The following is an 18,611-nucleotide window of genomic DNA, read 5'->3' as shown; positions in this document are numbered from 1 at the left end:
ACACGATAGTTGCAATGAACACTTTTCGTCATACGCTGAGCTCGGATCTCGATCTTTCTCTTTACCTCCCTGTGGAATACGGAATCGTTTACTCAGCCAATAATAGCCAATAATAATAATAATAATAATATTATTATTATTATTATTATTATGGTCGTAAAAAAAAATTTTACTTTTATTATTATTATCGATAGACGATAGTGATGGGATTTTATTTTTACGGATTTACTGCCCATGATGAGACGAAATGTGTTCGAACAAAACAATCGGGTGATTACACTTTCTTCATTTTGCGCAAAAAATGTTAAACAATGATTTTCATATTAAAGGTTCACTTGACCACTCATCCTATACGCCCACGCCCCACGGATTGTTTCCATCGATATTCGATATATTCTATTACCGAGTTTGACAGGTACCGGAAACGTTCAGTGCCGAACTCGTTTTTCTTATGGTGTTTCAAATTCTTGATTCATTAGTATATCAAAATTTTGTCATAAATTATAGCGATAACCTAATATTAGATTCGGCGCCACTGTGGAAAAAGAATAAAGGTGGATAAGACTTATGGCGCCTTGAGCGATAAATGATTTTACCAATCATAAAATTGGTTAGACGGGTTAAGGCGCTTACCTACAATATTACCGGCAACCGTAGATATATTATAAAAATTATAAATTATAATTTTGAAGATAACATATAATAATATTGTTATTATTATTATTAATTGTAATCGAACTATTGTACAGTAAAAACGCAACGGCGTAGTGTAAACCATACTTGCACTTTCGTTGGTGAGATTTAAGTAGGAGAGCAAAGAAAAATATCACGACAAGGAAAAGTAGTTTTATAACGATACCGTCACCCGCCGGGCGGTTTAATGGGTGAATTACAATTGGATTATTCGACTTTAATAATTATTATCTCGTCGATAGGCCAAATGCCGCCACCGGCCAGCTGGCCCCACCGACCGACGATGTTATTGGATCAAACGAATAAGCACATCATATTACTAAGGTTTACTTTAACACCGTATGGTTTACCGCTATATAATATATTAATGTTTCAAATTCAATTACGGTTTAGCTAATATTAGTATGAAAGGATTAGCACGTCGTTTTCAATTTCTTTCGAGCGTGGACCGGAATGAAATACCAGAAATATGATTTAATATCAATATAGGCGTACAATACGATAATAATATATTGCGCAGACAAATATTTATTGAGTACTTACAAATCATCGAGGCAGTAAGTTTAAAATATATTTTTAATTTGATGCCGTGGTCAAATCGAACACTCGCGCAATCACGCGCACTACAAATCAACACTACACTGACGGACCACGGAGTGCAGAGTGCAGGTGCGACGATTGCGACGACAATAATATCATTTTCGTCGTGCATCCATACCGGCTGCAATAATTGTGACAATAACGAGAAAAGATAAAAACGCAAAAACCCATGATAGGCGTCTGTCCGCCGAACGCGCAGTGCAACCCCCCTACGATCGTCAGCCGTAAACAAGGCGGTGTTTTTGGACAAAAAAGAAAATATTATCCCAAAGACGGTGCTATATTCTTATTATTATTTGTCGTGGTCTCTGGAGAACGAACGATGTTGTACCGGTGCGGTAGAGGGAAGAAAACAGATATTGTGCCGTAGTATAAGTACACAGTCGCGGAGCGCACACACACACTCGCGAGTCGGCGGTGCGAGGAGTGTGCACAACGAGGGGGAAAAGGAGCTCCGCTGGCAATGGTCGTTGACCTCTATTGTGGCGGCGTAGTCGTGGTAGTCGTCGGCTCGTCGTCGTCGACGACGATTTTTCGTTTTCGGCCGGCGAAGCAACAAAGTATAAACACACGACGACGCATCGCCACCGTGGCTTGTTTCTCGCGCGTTACGCCCGCCGAGCACGCGTACGAATAGTCTTTAATCTTTACCGGTCCGGCGCTAGTAATTCTTAACGGGACACGTACGTTTCATTGGTCTGTATATTATAGCTCGTTAATCTGCCGATTGTCATTCTACAATCTAATCATCGAATACCGTCAAAACTATATTTTTAACCGTCGTCAAGACTGTCCTCCTGACTACTTATAGAAACAAAATAGCACCATATAATTATGTTATTTTTTTTCTTAATTTAGCCGCTGTTACAAAGTTATTGCTTAGAACTATTCAACATTACGGCGATCGCAGAATTTTCTCGAGGGAAACGGATTCGGTTGCGACGACGACGACGTGATTAATGAACTTTGTTAAATAATTCTGTACTATCTGCTCGAATAATGCGACGGGTATTAACGCAAAAAAGTGTAAATTAAAAATAACATTCGACGTGACAATACGCGTGCATTTTTCGTACCTACCCCGATGTGGCACATGGAATGACACGAGAAATAAAACATGGCAACGATTTTGAATCGATTCCAAATTTCTGGTGTGACCCACAGAACATAAACTGAACGTACACTATTCTTAAAAAGCTATAAAAAAAGAATAATACAAACGGCAGTTATGTTGTTTTTCATTCTCTTTTTGCAGTATTTTCAATAAATTGCCATTTTAATAATTTATACAAGAGAATTTTCTGTCTCTAAATCACGACACGAATACAAATAATACAATGGCACTCGTATATGTAGGCACAGGATTCTAAACAACGACAGCGACGACAAATACTTATTTTGAATATTATTTGAATCGAAAAATTAACGCGACCGTTCCAAATCTGTATAAATCTTATAACAAATATACAATTAAACATACGAAAAGTAAGAAGTCGGCAATACATTCTCCATGTTGTAGTGTGTATATTATAAATTTATAAATAATAATAATAATATAGATATTACAATAATTTTAAATATTATTATTTTTTTCCCTATGGCATATTACAAAAATGACATGTCAAAGAATACGTCGATATCATTTATCGATATAACGATATAATAGGCATTATTATAAACTAAAGATTTTAGAGGAAGATACAATAAATTATTCTATACATTATAATATTATAGGTACATTAATTCAATAAATTCAAAAAACCTTGAAGGCGACGCGACACTGCTGCTGTTTCCGTTATATTGTGTATTTTTTTATTTTTAGGTGAACCACTCGCTATAGAAGTTATATAAAAACTAAATGTTTTCTTTTAAATTATTTACCTGCTGTATAATGCAGACACCGTCGCTAATGAATGTGAGATCAGCATAAAATTGATCCGACCGAATACATATATAATAAACTTATGTTATACACACTGTACATACACATACACAGTACACACATATAGGTATGATATTATATCAAAGGTGCCTACGGATATATTACAAATATATTAAAATACAAGTTAATTTTTATAATTTGTTTTTTTTTTTTCAAAATGTTGAATCAGTCAGTTTTAAAAATGATCATCACGTGAATATTGAAAAAAAAATATTGTATAACATAAATATTTCTCAATTTATTGATTATAAATCGCTATGTTTTCTTTTGTGTAGATTTGAAAAAATGTTATCTAAATAACTATTTGTTATTCTTGTTTGAGGAGTTTTTTTTTTCCTATACTTTGCCTGGTTCGACTAATTGTGAATTTTTTTAGCATGAAAAACAATAGGCCAACCTCGAGTTACTTAAATGTACGATTTCAAATTGGCGAAAACATGGGATAAATTATTAACTTTTGTCCTTTATGACAGAATTCCTTCTTATCGCCACATAAACAGCACTGTTAATAAATAATATAATTTCCCTATCAATACACCGATATTTTGCCATTTACAATTCTCTTGACGAATTCACTAGTTTCATAGTTCTTAGTGTATTTCAATAGAAAAAAATAAATGTGTATGTATATACATCTAATGATAATTAAAATCAATTCTTTGGTTATTGGAATGCATTAAATTATTGTGTAAAAAAAAAAACAACGCAAGGACAAGGTTTAAAATGTTTTCACTGTTGTTTTCGATTAACACGGTTTTATTCGTTTATTTAATCACCTACATTACAGCGACACAACTACTTAACAGTATTATAAATAGCTAGTGTTTGTAACTTGATGAGAAAATAAAATATCTTTAGTGAAAAGATGGGTGTTATACTATTTTATTGCAAACGAGTAGGTATTATATTATCTCAGTCATGACAGTTCTGTAAGAACTTCTTTTTTCGTGAAGAAAAAGAAAAATGCTATTTGTTTATTGACCAACGCTTTCCAATTTGTAAACGTTAGTACGTTATTTATATAATGTTACGTACGAACCATATAGACGGTATAAATCGTCCACCTTGGACAGCTCAGACTGCGATAATTTTTAAAACAAAAATTAAGTATAATCGAATTTCAGAAATTTGATAAGTTATACATATTTTAATCTTAAAAATATATGACAAGAATGCACTTTGATTACGCCAGCAGAAAGTCGTTGCCCATAATATAATTTATGCTAAATGGTAAAAGAAAATATACATATAATAGTTTATAGTAAAGGTATATAATATATATACCTTATACATATACATTCTATAAATAAGCACAAGTTAAATATTCTCAAACTCTCAACAAGCATAGCTTAAAATGATACTAAAAATTCAAAAGAATATTAAAAAAATGCTTTTTAAGTATTCAGAACTAATATACATATTAAGTACATTGAAAATTGGAATACTCCCAAAAACTATTTATGATAAACATGATCTGCATAGCATAAAAATATTAACGTAGGCAAAAGTTATTAACTAATCAAAATTATGAAAAAAAGATTGTCGAAAAATGTACATTGGTTAAGTACTTATGTTTAAAAAAAATAGTCCATTTGTTATTATTAAATACAAGTTTTGATATAATATCCTAGACATAATTCAATTACAAATTGGTTATCAAAAAATAATAAAAATGTTATTACTTAAATTAACAAGTATACAATATGTAAAATGTAAATACATAGACACGACACGCATGTATATATATAATGTAAATAAATGATAAAGTATAAACGTGTTTATACTCGTAAAATCAATAGGTAATAAGTATGTTTTATGTAATATATACCCAATCATTAAATAATTGTTAAAGTATTGAAATTATATGCAACTGTAAACAGAATTTCTTCCAGTATTTAAATGTTGGTATAGCATCGAGGAAAACTAATAAAATACTTGTTGAAGGTATTTCTTATTAAAATTTTCACTTCGTTAAAACTTTGAACGTGCTACACTTCCTATATGAATAATACATGCTATTATATTTGATTCATATTACGAATCTTAAAAGTCTGGAATGCCCTAGAAAACATATGTACAGAGGAATAATGAGTTACTCTTTAGTCTTTACATTTAAAATTCAAACGACAAACTATTCAATTCTCGGATATCTTAAGCTCTCCCTACCGTCCGACGCCGTATTCAAAAAGTCAAGTTATATTGCAATACATGTCACAAATTCATACACAAATAAGCACTAAACACTAGTAGTACAATGGTCAGATGACATAATTATGTATTATACTAGATAATTATTAATTACAATGATAAATTTATTATTTCAATTAAAATAAATTGAAGAATAATGATAAGTTATGACAAAGTGATTACTGACAAGTGATAACTAATACTAAAGGTTTGTCGTTAAAAACAAAAAAACTGCAGTTAAACTATTTGTAAATGACTAATTGTATAAGTTATAAATTGTGTTTACAAAAATTAATAATCAACGTTCAATATACCAACTCATGAATATATTTTTCTTCAAAAATAGTTCATTAATATACGGAGTAATCCGTTTAACCCACTATCTAAACCTAACTAAAAACATAATATAAAATAAGTACATTTTTATTTTATATAAAATACAAATTTCAGGGTTTGAAATAAATTCTTTTGTAATAAACTTTTAAAAATACATTTTTTTTTAAACAATTTATCTTTTTTATAGTTAATACTAATTACCATTATTTTTTATCATATTGATATTTTGGGGCTATTATTTTTCTTTAAATATGGTCTACAAGTATATGTTTATAATTTTATATTTTATATTAAAATTTCGAAATAATTGTTAATACTTAACTCATCAAGTTGAGAAATCAAAACAACGTGTTGGTACAATATTCTATATTCATGCATCAACACGTTCAAGACATTTTTTCTTCTATATCATAATGTGGAACAATATATATGTGTGTGTGTGTGTGTGTGTGTGTGTCTGTGTCTGTGTGTGCGTGTGTGTGTAGAAAAAAAGAGGTTTTATATATTTTTAAGTTATTTAAATACACAATTCTTATAAAAGTTGTTTTAAAATATACATACAACGAAGGTATAAATCATTTTAGACCTTAATTTTTATAAATCAATATATTAGGTATAACTTTGCTCATAATCCACAAAAATATGTAATTTAGAACACATTTATCCGGTTAAATTCACTTGGCACTTGCTAATTTAAACACGAAATAAATCCCAGTCGAATATTATATGGGTATTGTACATACAATCGATAAAATTATTATTTTTTTTTCATTTTTGATTAAATTATAAATTACTATTATGATGTCATATACCTAGTATTATGTCTAATGGAATATTAATTATCTACTATAGTAATTATTTGCAGGTTTGATTACAAGTGTGTGTCTTTATATTGTGGTATATTTTGTATTTTTGACAAACTGAACAATACTTGTGTGTTTTAGGTTAAAATTAAATTTCTAAATTTTTGTAAATATTCTAATTATTATTTTATTTGCGATAGACATAGAATAAGTATATATATTATATACATATTTCTCGTTTTAATTACCATCTTATCGGTACAATAATTAAGACTTAAGAAATACTACGCAGTACCTACCAAGCACGTATTCAGGATCAATTTTCGGAGGGAGGGGAGGTTAAAACATTTTTAATACATGAATTATAGTTGTACAATTATACATAAAGTTTGAAGTTATAGTTTTTGTTTCTACTTTAAAAATTTCGGGAGAGATTTGAACCTCGAATGCGGACTTATTGCGCAGTACGTTTAATTTTAACTTAAAACAGTAAAACAGTTCTAATTACATTAGTAGAATAAAGCTAAAAAAAATGTATCAAAAATACTTTAGGGATTCGAGATGATACGCTTAAGCCGTGCACGCGATATTAAAAAATACGTATAATCAGATTAAACTACTAGCATAATATTATGTATATAGAAAATAAATGTTAATTTGGAAACTTTCAAAACCCATAATATATGAACTCGTTAGTGGTATTTTAAAAATATTGACATAATTTAAAAGGTTTATTTCACATTTTCACGTACAACCGTCATTGAGAATAATTGTCGTCAAATAGGTTTCACAGTTTTAATATATTATAGAATTATACGAGAATAAAAATTATACAATATCGATATTTTAAGTCGGGTCAACATGATTACCTACAAAAAAAAATTATGACCTGCCAAAAAAAAAACATATGAAAAAAGAATAAATTAATTCATATCATTTTTCACTAACTTACGGTGATATGTATAAATACACGAGATAGAAATCGCACGAATTGAAATCGATATGAAGGAAAAACGAGTTTCGAAAGGCTTTATTTAAAACCTTACTAAATCCCGTTATCGAATAAAATATTGTATACGTGTGACGGTAAACGACCATCGTCATAATAATAATATAAACATTGTTGACTGCCGATAAGATAACCAAACCACTAAGCGCTGTTGCCTGTATACATGAGGCATATCTGGGGAAATATCTGGAAAAAAATAGCGCAAAGATGGACAAAGTTGTTTTCATTGTATATCACCAAAAACCGACAACATCATCACGATGATAATAATTAATAATAAAATTATTTAAGTTTATTTAAGAGAATGTCGACGAATTCCGATAAAATATCGTATCAACTTTAAGCAATTTATAGTGCACGACAATATGAATATGAAATATCGATACGGTAATACATAACGAAAAAATTGTGTATGTGAAAGAGATAATGGCAATGAAAACGATCGATGGTAGACGCACACAGGTAGCCAGGTGCCGGCCAGCAGGCAGACGTATTATGACGTACCGCAAAAGATTGTAGCACACAAGCCCCGCGAGTGCCGACAAAAGGGTCGGCATAACCATGTGGAAGAACAGATCACAAATGTTTATTCCTCCGAATTCCTCGACGTCTCCACCTGAGTCTTTGCGTCCATTGACGTCTCACTCGCTCTCTGTCGCTCCTCAACATATAATTATATTATATATATATATATATGGGTATAATATCGTACATAATTTATAATATGTGCCCCCCCTGCGGTGATACGTTCGGTTAACATTAATGCATCGAGACCGGGGGTGAGCACTGTGCACGCGGGTGGGTAAGGCAGACGCGCAGACGAATGAGTACAGACGCCCCTGAAAAGGAGGCCAATAACACCGAAATGTGAAATGATATATCGCGCGCGCCGGCGATGTCATTGCGCAAACGGGCCTCGCCACAGTCGGTCGCGACGTTGCCGTCTGTTGCGCCAGCGAGTGGGGAGAACCGTTCTGGTATCCGCGACGGTGTTGCTCGGGTCGCCAACGTCGTTCACGCGTCCGCGACGACCACTTTATACCGATGCAGTGGCGGCAGCACCTGAGATAGTCGTGGAGGTGGTAGTGGTGGTGGTAGTGGTAGTCGTCGTCGTCGTCGACTATTCCGGAAACGATTTCGAGCGATTCTTTTCATTTATTTATACATATTAACATATATATTTTATTCATAAATAATAAAATAATCAATAATCTCCGTTGTCGTCCCCCGCCGAATAACCGCTTATCGAATATTACCAATAAAGTAGAAGACCAAGCAGGTATCTCGGAATTGTCTTAGTTAAAAAACCGGTCATTTTTCGAAAATTAAATCACTCCAGCGACGTGATGACCCACTGCACTATTATGGGATGGACATTATTAATATTAGTAAGAAGTCGGGAACAACAATCGATGAGCTGCTGCTACTGGATAAACCTTTTATCGGACGACGGACACACGGTGCGAAAGGTATCGATTTCGACCATTTTGACGTTTTGACTAATCTTTAACAACAAAGCCGGCGCTAAAGCGACCCCCATTGACGATGGATTTTCGTCGGAAAACGGGAACGTATCACAGTGTGCCTAAAAATGCACACTTAGTGCCGACCGCACACTGATTGTCAAATGGACTGTTTTGACGAAAGAAATACTGTAAGTTTCGTTTATAATAATATAATTAATACGCACGATAATGTGACCACTGTGGCCGCAATGCGCCACTTGACCATTCTCGCAGTCAAAGTCGATCGCAGTGATTGAAACAATTTGATAATTATAATATTATTATCATTGAACAAACGTTCAAACGACCCTGTATATAATGAGCGCTTGAGTGCTTGAAATGCTCACGGACACAAATCGTCTCATGACAATGACAATATTTCAGTTGGTTGGATATTTTTTTAAACTTTCGTAATTCTAAAATAGAAGCAATGCGCGCCTAATATTCTTGGGCGGTGAATTTTTGTCGAATGTTCGAATTCGTTTTTAAATTTTGCTTATAAATGTGGGTCACAAAGACTTGCTGCAAAAACCCACATACACTGACCCTTGATAGATATAAACGCGCTCATTAATGGTGTTCCGCGTAACTATAATGTTATTCTATACTCGCCAACTACGTAAACAAACAAAATAATAATAATAATAATAAAATAAACAGACGCGGGTATAATTTTTTTTAGATATCTTTCGTAATTCATTTTGTGGAATACCACGATACGTATGCACCCATAACGATGACGTGTGTAGAGCCTAAATAATTAATTTTGTTTGATTGCCGACTATAAAATACGGTCCATAGGTACTATATAAAATATAATTCTTCTAAAACGTTCTAATTAATAGTTGTATAGTTTACGATTGCACAATAAAAGAAAGTTTATTTTTATTCGTACTACACACATAAATTTAAAGGGTTAAAGGAAACGAAATAATTCTGTTTGACTTTTACCCCAGTAATTTAAAATACATCACATCCAAAATATTAGTCCAGTGTCATCAATTCCAAGTAAAAACGAGGTGAACCTTTTCAAACTAAGATCATAATTCATAAATAATATTATTAATATATTACATAGACCAACGTCAAAGTAAATAAATATCAGAATATATTTACAAGTATAACAAAGTATAAATATTAATTAACACATGATTGTTATAAAATCGCACTATCCGAAAATACAATAAATATTGAATTATACAAAACTCTATTGTAAACTTGCAATTTGATTGGTAAACATTAAAATATTAATTCTAATTAGTTTACTACCCACACTATACATATAAATATAATATACATTAGAGCTTCATTCAATTATACACAATTTTTATTTTATTATTATCAGTGCCTACTTATTTTATTTTCGTTCTAAAAATTTAAAAAAAAAACACTTTATAATAACAAAATAAAATATATATACTTAGTAATTCATCATTTTTTTCTTAATTGCCAAGTGGTTTACATTCAATGAAACATACGATTATTTTACGTATAAGCACCATTGAAATAGGAAATTTTTAAAATTTAAGTTTTAATTGTGAGTGTCCTAAAATTATGTTACAAATTTTTCACAGTATCATTTGTTCAATACAGTCCCTAATTTTATACGATGGAACGATTTTTAAAGGAGGCATCACATTATAATACTATATAGTCTACAATACCATTTCAACACCTGAACAACATTTCATCGCATCAAGTATATTTGAAGGTTTTGTACATACTTAATGACGGTTGAACCAAAAAAGAACCCTACTAAAAATAGACTAACCTACACAAGAAAGTTTGATATGAATACCAAAGGATTGAATGAATACAAATAAATTATGTGAAAAATAAATGTAGTTTTTGTTTATAAAAATTACAATCTGTAAATATTTATAATAAGAATTTTCGATAATATATATATATATTATATATATATTTAGGACAAGAAAAAATTTACTTAAGGAGGAGCCTACTATAGAGGCACTTCTACTGACATACATTTTTATTTTTATTCATAACATTAAACATAATATAATACATATGAATCGCAAACGAGCATAATAAACACACACACAATACACACTGATATACCTAAGTTGTCTAATTTACAACAACAAAAAGTTAAGTTTCTTATTATTTTCGTGATTATTTTGTTGACAAATAATGCAAGAAAACAGAGTTAAGTAAATATATATAATATAATTTAACGAACTAAATCAATTATATGCACTAAGATAAATCTATCTCAGTGATTATATGAATTCTGACTGATAACAGTAATGATATAAATAGTGGAAAAATAAATAAATCTAAACAACAAATTGGCGACTATCATCGTGTTGTATAATCGCGGATCGAAGCGTAGCAAACACTAAATTACAAACAATGTTAGACGCTCATCGAAAACAAAATCCTTATTCGACATAATTGACGTTAATTGAACTCATCCTCTACGCTTGAAAAATAAACCATTATAAAATCGGTCCACAATATATATTATAATAATACAATGGCCGTGTTATGACTATGGGGAATTATTATTTATTATGCATAATATATAGGTACCTATGTCATAAATGGAAAATAAGAATGTTAGTGATATAAAAATAAAAAGCTTAAGTGCAACGAGAACTGATGCGCGACGATCACGTATATTGAATAATAAATTCAAATAAATATATATTTTACGCGTTTTTTTTTTTTATTCAAATTAAATCATTGTGATCGTGATGCAAGGTGTTTACAGCAGACTTGGAAAATTTTCTTTTGGTTCTCCTTCCACAACGTACTAATTGAAAACAATCTGAATGAAGAATTCATTGTAGAGAAATTTTATATGATAATTCTTAATACGTTAAACGTTAAATAGACAACAGGGAGCAAGGATAAAGAAAAAAAGGACTAGTCAAATGCGTAACAGTTTACGCACAAATATAGATACGAAGCACTTATCTTTATTGAACAATCTACCATTTACCTCTTCGACATTTTACGATCATAAAGTACAAACAATTCGTTAAAAATTGGTGAATTTCAAATTTACAAAACGTCGTGTGTTTTCGTGTAATTTATTCATCAGATGTTACGATGAGTATACATGCACACGACAGCAGTTGGCGGTTTTCAAGGTAAAACGGCTGCAACGTCGACGGTTTATATAATAATAAATATATATATACATAGAGGCAGTTAGGCACCTATCATGTTATTATTATATCATTTTTTTTTTTGTCAACCATCCATCTCTACTGCTTACGTGAACAGACCTAATAATAATAAACTCTACTACGAGATAAGACACACCCAGAAGACCCGATTTCTAATCTCATGTTCAACGCGGGCCCCTACTACCTATTGTACCATCATCGCCCGAATGTAAAATTTTCGCGTCGACTTTCCAATGGAAAATGTCAATGTCAGTTTGACACCAAATAAAAGTCGACACGTCATATACGCCAAACACAGGACGTGTTGTATTTTTCACAAGGAAGATAATTTATTAATATATGTCATATATAAATATAATAGACGAAGACGAGAGGATGTTAACGGAAAATCCTATGCGACAGCCGACTACTACTGTAATAATATATATATATATATATAAGTAGTTATATCGTAAGTGAGTAAGGTGCATGAGACGAGGAGCGGCTCTGTTCGGGTTTCGTCCGCAATCTTCTCGTTAATCCTCTTCAACCAAAGGGGGAAAGTTCGCGAGACACACGGAAATCGGATGATCCCGACATTTCGTACACTCTTAAACAAGTATTTACCGAAAGGCACAACGACTTTACTATTACCGACCTGTATCTACGTCGTCGCAAATGGAACCGAAATGAAAACCAATTTTTTTGAACGGCAAGTGCGGCGGCGAGGAAAAACTGGCGATAGATATTTAACGTAGTTAAAGACACGTGCACAATGATATATAGGACGCGTGTTATCAGTGCGTTGACAGGGAATAAATCATGTCAATCTATGACTGTATTTATGTTAATACGTATGCGATAAGAAATGTCCACTTTCTACGACCCAAATACCGGGTTGCCGAGGGGTTTTAACGTTGGAGAAGGACGTATGTTTCCGTGCCAAATGTGGAGCGATGGGTGCGGCTACCACGAAGAAATAGAATTGGAAAAATAACTCACGTAGTCATATAACTGAGTCCTCCACGGTTGTGCGAAGACGGAGAATTCCTCAATCCATCGAAAGGATTAGGTTTCGGACGGTAATTCATGATAGTGATGATGACGAAGACGGCTGCAACGGCGGCAATTCGGTTTCTCCGAAGCGGTTCAGAAATACAACATAATGGATATCGCACACAGAGACGCAGACGACGGATTTACACCACCGACACTACGACTTTTAACTCTATAAAGCCACAACGATCTACACAACAACTATACAATATTTTCATTTGTCGTGCGCACCGCGTCGGACACGACAGCAACCACCACCGACACTAATCACCCGGAATACAGTAACACTAGCATTTACTATAATATTTTATAGAATAGGACGCGCACACAAACACACACAAATACACTTTAACGACACGACTACGGATTTTAGCGCACACGCATAAAACGATTTACATGAAATAAAAATATGTTACACTGGAGGGCGGCGGCCACACTAACGATCGCGCGAATTATCGTAAGTAAAATAAATTATTTTTTTTATATAGCGATTACTAATTTTGTCAAAAAATTTTATTATTAATAAAAAAAATTATTATTTTTACGGAACGGACGAGCGACCGGAGACCAATCGTACGGAAGCCATATTGAGTGTCCGCCGCCTCTGCCGTTGTGAGAGAAGAGCGCGCCGCGCGTCGGTGGTAGCGGTGTATGTACTCCGCCACCCCGACTCCGCTACCCCCACCACAGTGAATGCAACGTGGAAGGGATGGACGTGAGCAGCGGGGAAAACGCTACAGCGGACGGGTGGCCCGTAGGTGGTAGGGGGTACGCGTGGCGGTGCATGTCTCGGGCCGGCGGTAAAGGACACACACACAGGCGCGCGCACAGTTGTAATCGGACGTGAAGTGGGACGGAATATTATGGGTCGGGCGACGGGTGGTGAGGCGGGGCTGGCGCGCGTGTGTGTTTGTACAGAGCGATCGCGGTGTACGACCCATTAACAAGTGAAAAGTTTACCGAAATAAAAAATCCTCACCCCATACTTCTCCACGCGCATAATCGCAAAGAGCTCCTGCTGCCGACGCCGCCGGTGACGATCGACCGACGACGATCGATGATGTGTCTCGACCAGAAATCGCGCACGATATATTGTCAAATCGGTATGCTAATCGCGAACGGATATAACGGGCCCGTGAACGGCAGGGACGACACGTAACGGTGTGTACGTGTATTATATACAAAAACGGAATGTAAAAAAAAAATTCCAGTTTGGACGATACGTCACTATTTGTGCATCGTCGACACTACTATAATTGCAACATTTTGTGGGTGCCTACTCTAAAAATAAATGTAATTTAGATGCACGTAATATTACATAAATGTATGTTTGCGTTTCCTTGTTTGCAACTTTTGAACGCCGACTGTCTTTTCGCCCGCCCCTCCCCCTACTACCACCCACAAATACGATACTATTAATGCAGTCCCGGCGGCCCTTTCGCAGTACAGCCAATAACCTCTTTAGTCGTTTATAAAACGATTGCAGAAAGCCAGAAATGCCCACGGGGTCAGTGATCCATATTTCTTATATTGTATGTATGTGGGTATGTATATATATATATATATAATATACACACCACATTACGGCGCGTGTACACTATAATATATGAGCGATAGTACGTTATAAAAATGCATTGAATTGTCTTTTACGGTATTTTAGTTTGTCATTTTCAACCTGATTTTCGATAAATTATAAATGTTATACATCGATAATGATAAATAATAATATACACCGACGTCCCGAGCGATTACGATCTAAAAAAAGTACACGTTCACTGATAATTCATAAATGATAATAATGTGTTTATTCATAATATTATACTACTACGAGACTACGACTCGATTGTGCCGCAATAACAATCGTCATAGTCATAAAAACACTCATAATTCGTGACTATACTAATGTACTACATCTCCATATCTATATAAATTGTCAAATTTTATACTATGATTATAAGACAAACAAATTAAACAAGAAAAACCAACGCGATAAAACTATTCAAAACCACTATTTAATATCAAGCAACGCAATTGAGTCTATTTTTAACAAAATTTTTTCTCGGCAGTCGTAATTCTTTTTCTCGTTTTTTTCAATTCAATTATAGACTATAGTCTACTTGGTAGACTATAAGTCTTATAGTCTATAGTTCTGTAAATTTCAAGTCGACGATTTTGTAAATACGATGATGTTGATAATAGTATGATACGTATAATAGATTATTGCAGTAGTCAGTAGCTATTGCTATTTTTGAGACGACAACAACGAGTAATAAAAATAAAAAAATATTTGTTTTTCAGTATTTACACACTGGTAAACAAGTCGTGACGCGTTTCAATAAATATTTTCAACAACAAACACGAAAACAACGTGTATTATTATGTCATCAATACGACATTTTGTGAGCGTGCATTCGATTTTTGACGGTATTGTGTCGGTTTTCAAAACAGTCATAAAACGTCCGCCGCCAGTCCGGAAGAAATGATCTAACACCCCGTACATGATGCAGCACGGGCTTGCAATGTCACGGCGGCGGTAGTACTTGTAGTAGAATGGTGCGTGGTAAATTCGTAATTTATCGTTAAGGTTTGAAAAATCGAAAGGGATGAGTTTTATTATTTCCAACGTACAAAAGATTATTTTCATACGTAAGACACGTACGCGTTCGTCTCCTAGGGTATTTTTTCTAATTTTTTTTTTTTTATTTTAGGCTCATCTGGTTTTTCTGTTTTTTGTTGCAGTCAATCACCGTCGAAGTCGATGCTATATAGTTGTTGCATAGAGTATCTGATTATAAGATATTTATAGATAGAGACCAGTTTTTAATGTTTTGTTTTATTCTTACTTCCTCAATACGACCTTGGATCGACGAATTTTACAGGTACGCTAATAATATATATACCAACTAACTGAACTGTGGACTATACTGCGTATCCGTTTTTTTTTATTGAATCTCAGTAATGACGTACTGTCGACAGTGATGGAGTGGAGTACGCGGAGTCATTAAAAAATAGTTGTATATAATATACCTATCTGATGAATAAAAATAAAATTATAATATTTGTTTTGATTTTTATGAGAAAGTTTATTGGACTGACGCGGGGCCATATTATAGCAACAGAAAACCTCCATCGTATAGAATCGTAGCAACATAAACCGCAGGATACGACTACAACATTTTTTTTCAGATTGTTATGTATTATACTGAATAGGAAAAAAATAAAATTTTCATCCATTTTATTTTTTAATGTAATTGTTCAAGCAATTACCTACAAATGCAGTCATGTAGGTATAAACTATACCTAGGTATACGTAGTACGCGTAGAATAACAAGAATCGCAGACACCTGAATAAACACAATCGTGTTGTTTACATATATTATGTTAGTGGGCATGATAAAATTAATGTTTATAACAAATTTACAATGGTGTATAATATTACATCAAGTGGATTTCATACATATATGTTACTATAAGTAACTTACCAGCAATGTGAATAATCCGACATTACATGCCAAAAAGTACCAGGTAATATACATAATTTTCAGATTGACTGGGTATTGTAAACAATGCTCAAATGTAGATTTGGCAATTTAATAAATAGTTATATGATTAAGATATTGAGGTATATTGTTTTACTGCTAAGTTAAGCAAAATGAAAATAAAATATCATGAAATAATACATAAAATGTGAATTTACTGACCTTAATCATCGGATAATCGAAAGATAATATAATAACAATGTATAATTTTATTAAAATAATAAACTAAATATTATTTAATTGGTAAGTATATTATATGAATTAGTAGTTATATGACTATTATTGGCATATTCATACTAGCGATAAGTTAACATGGTGAGGTGTAATATAAAATTTAAATTGTATTGCGAATTAGTAAAAGGTTGTCAAAAATTAGTAACAAAATAAATACAGTATTTTTTTACCGATGACAAGTATAGTAAAATGGTAAATCACGTCATAATACAATTTAGAATGGAAATAGGAAAAAACATTCGAAAGATTTTCAATCATTGAAAATTCAAAAATGAATACATAATATAAACAAATGTCAAATGCCTTCAAGCCTTTAAAAAAATTATAAATTATTTTTTTAGATGACTGATTGGCTATTATTAACTTGGTACTTGAGATGAAATTCTTAAACAACTATATAATATAGGGGGAAAATTAATAATGGTCTGCCGAAAATTTTTTATTAGTTAACAACAAAATTCCAACCATATAAGTTACATTAAGGATAATGGCCTAAACAACAATATACTAATGATTTACGTAAGTTGTATAGGACAAGGGTTTTTCCAATACTTAAAAAATAATTTATAAAGTAATTTTAAGTGTCATTCCCCACTTCCATATGTTTCAATAAATAATAATTACAAAGAATAGCTGATAATATTGTAAATTTAATTTTGAATAAATAATATATTTAGAGTATAGCGTAAGACTCTGAATGCCTTTTATGAAATAAGTAGTTAATTTACATAATGCCAATTCTATACAAGAATAATATTGAACCATAATTATTATTATTTATATTGGCTAAAATCACTCGGCATTATGCCTCAGTTATTCACATTACCGGCACATCATATTTATCTGATCTCACGTTTTTGTCGATCTAATTACGTTCACCAAACGACGTTGTCACGTTGATGTGGCCGCCATCAACGCACATGCACACGGCATTATTGTGCGTGTGTCGCACAAGACAGATTTAATGACGTCAGAGTTTATTCCGTATAAAACGATGCGTGTTATAAATAACAAATCAAGTTTTTCTAGTCAACGAAAAAATAAAAACGCATTTTCGATTTTACTCTTCAATTATTATGTATACTGTCCTACAGGTTTCAACCTCCAACCGTATAGAGTTAGAAGCCAAAGCACTAGGTATATAAGATATTGTTTTTTCCAGTACATTTCTTTTTCATGGTTAGTTCCTCTTCCTTTTCGTCTTCATCGTCGTTGTATTATAATATATATGTCGGGTCCAATTTATCTGTGAGTGGTTAATTCAATTTATGTAGAATAGTAGACAAATCGATACGTGCAATGCAGACGTGTGTCTGCACCGAATCGATTATTATTCACTAGCAGTCGTATATCCGTGTATGTATATAATGCTTATAATATGTGCCATGTACTGTTTGAAACTCCCTCGTCAATTTGTTGGAAGTTTTAAATAATCAATGAAGCCTGAACATAGTTTAACTCATTGAAATGGAAAACAGACAATTTTTGTTTATATCCATTACATTTTAATTTAACTATAACATATACCTATTATATTTTATAAAAAATATTTTTAATATACTCGTATTTTTTA

The 18,611-nt window shown here is 32.6% G+C and overlaps 1 protein-coding gene across 4 annotated transcripts in view; it reads right to left on the bottom strand.

Annotated features, from left to right (window-relative positions):
* The window catches only part of LOC113550479 (AF4/FMR2 family member 1-like), a 137,680-nt gene that overhangs the window by 43,042 nt on the left and 76,027 nt on the right, over positions 1-18,611 (bottom strand). Inside the window, exon 1 of one of the 4 annotated variants that reach the window (XM_026952341.1) lies at positions 13,212-13,857. The exons of the other annotated variants lie outside the window; for them this stretch is intronic. Coding sequence (XP_026808142.1) covers positions 13,212-13,300 — 89 coding nt within the window. The 5' untranslated portion in view covers positions 13,301-13,857. Of the gene's footprint in view, positions 1-13,211; positions 13,858-18,611 lie in introns of those variants that run through there. 4 annotated transcript variants of the gene reach the window in all.

Source organism: Rhopalosiphum maidis, chromosome 1 (genome assembly GCF_003676215.2).
Source record: "Rhopalosiphum maidis isolate BTI-1 chromosome 1, ASM367621v3, whole genome shotgun sequence".
Taxonomy (NCBI): Eukaryota; Metazoa; Arthropoda; class Insecta; order Hemiptera; family Aphididae; genus Rhopalosiphum; species Rhopalosiphum maidis.
Note: the sequence above shows the minus strand (reverse complement) of the source record. Positions and strands in the feature narration are given on the sequence as shown.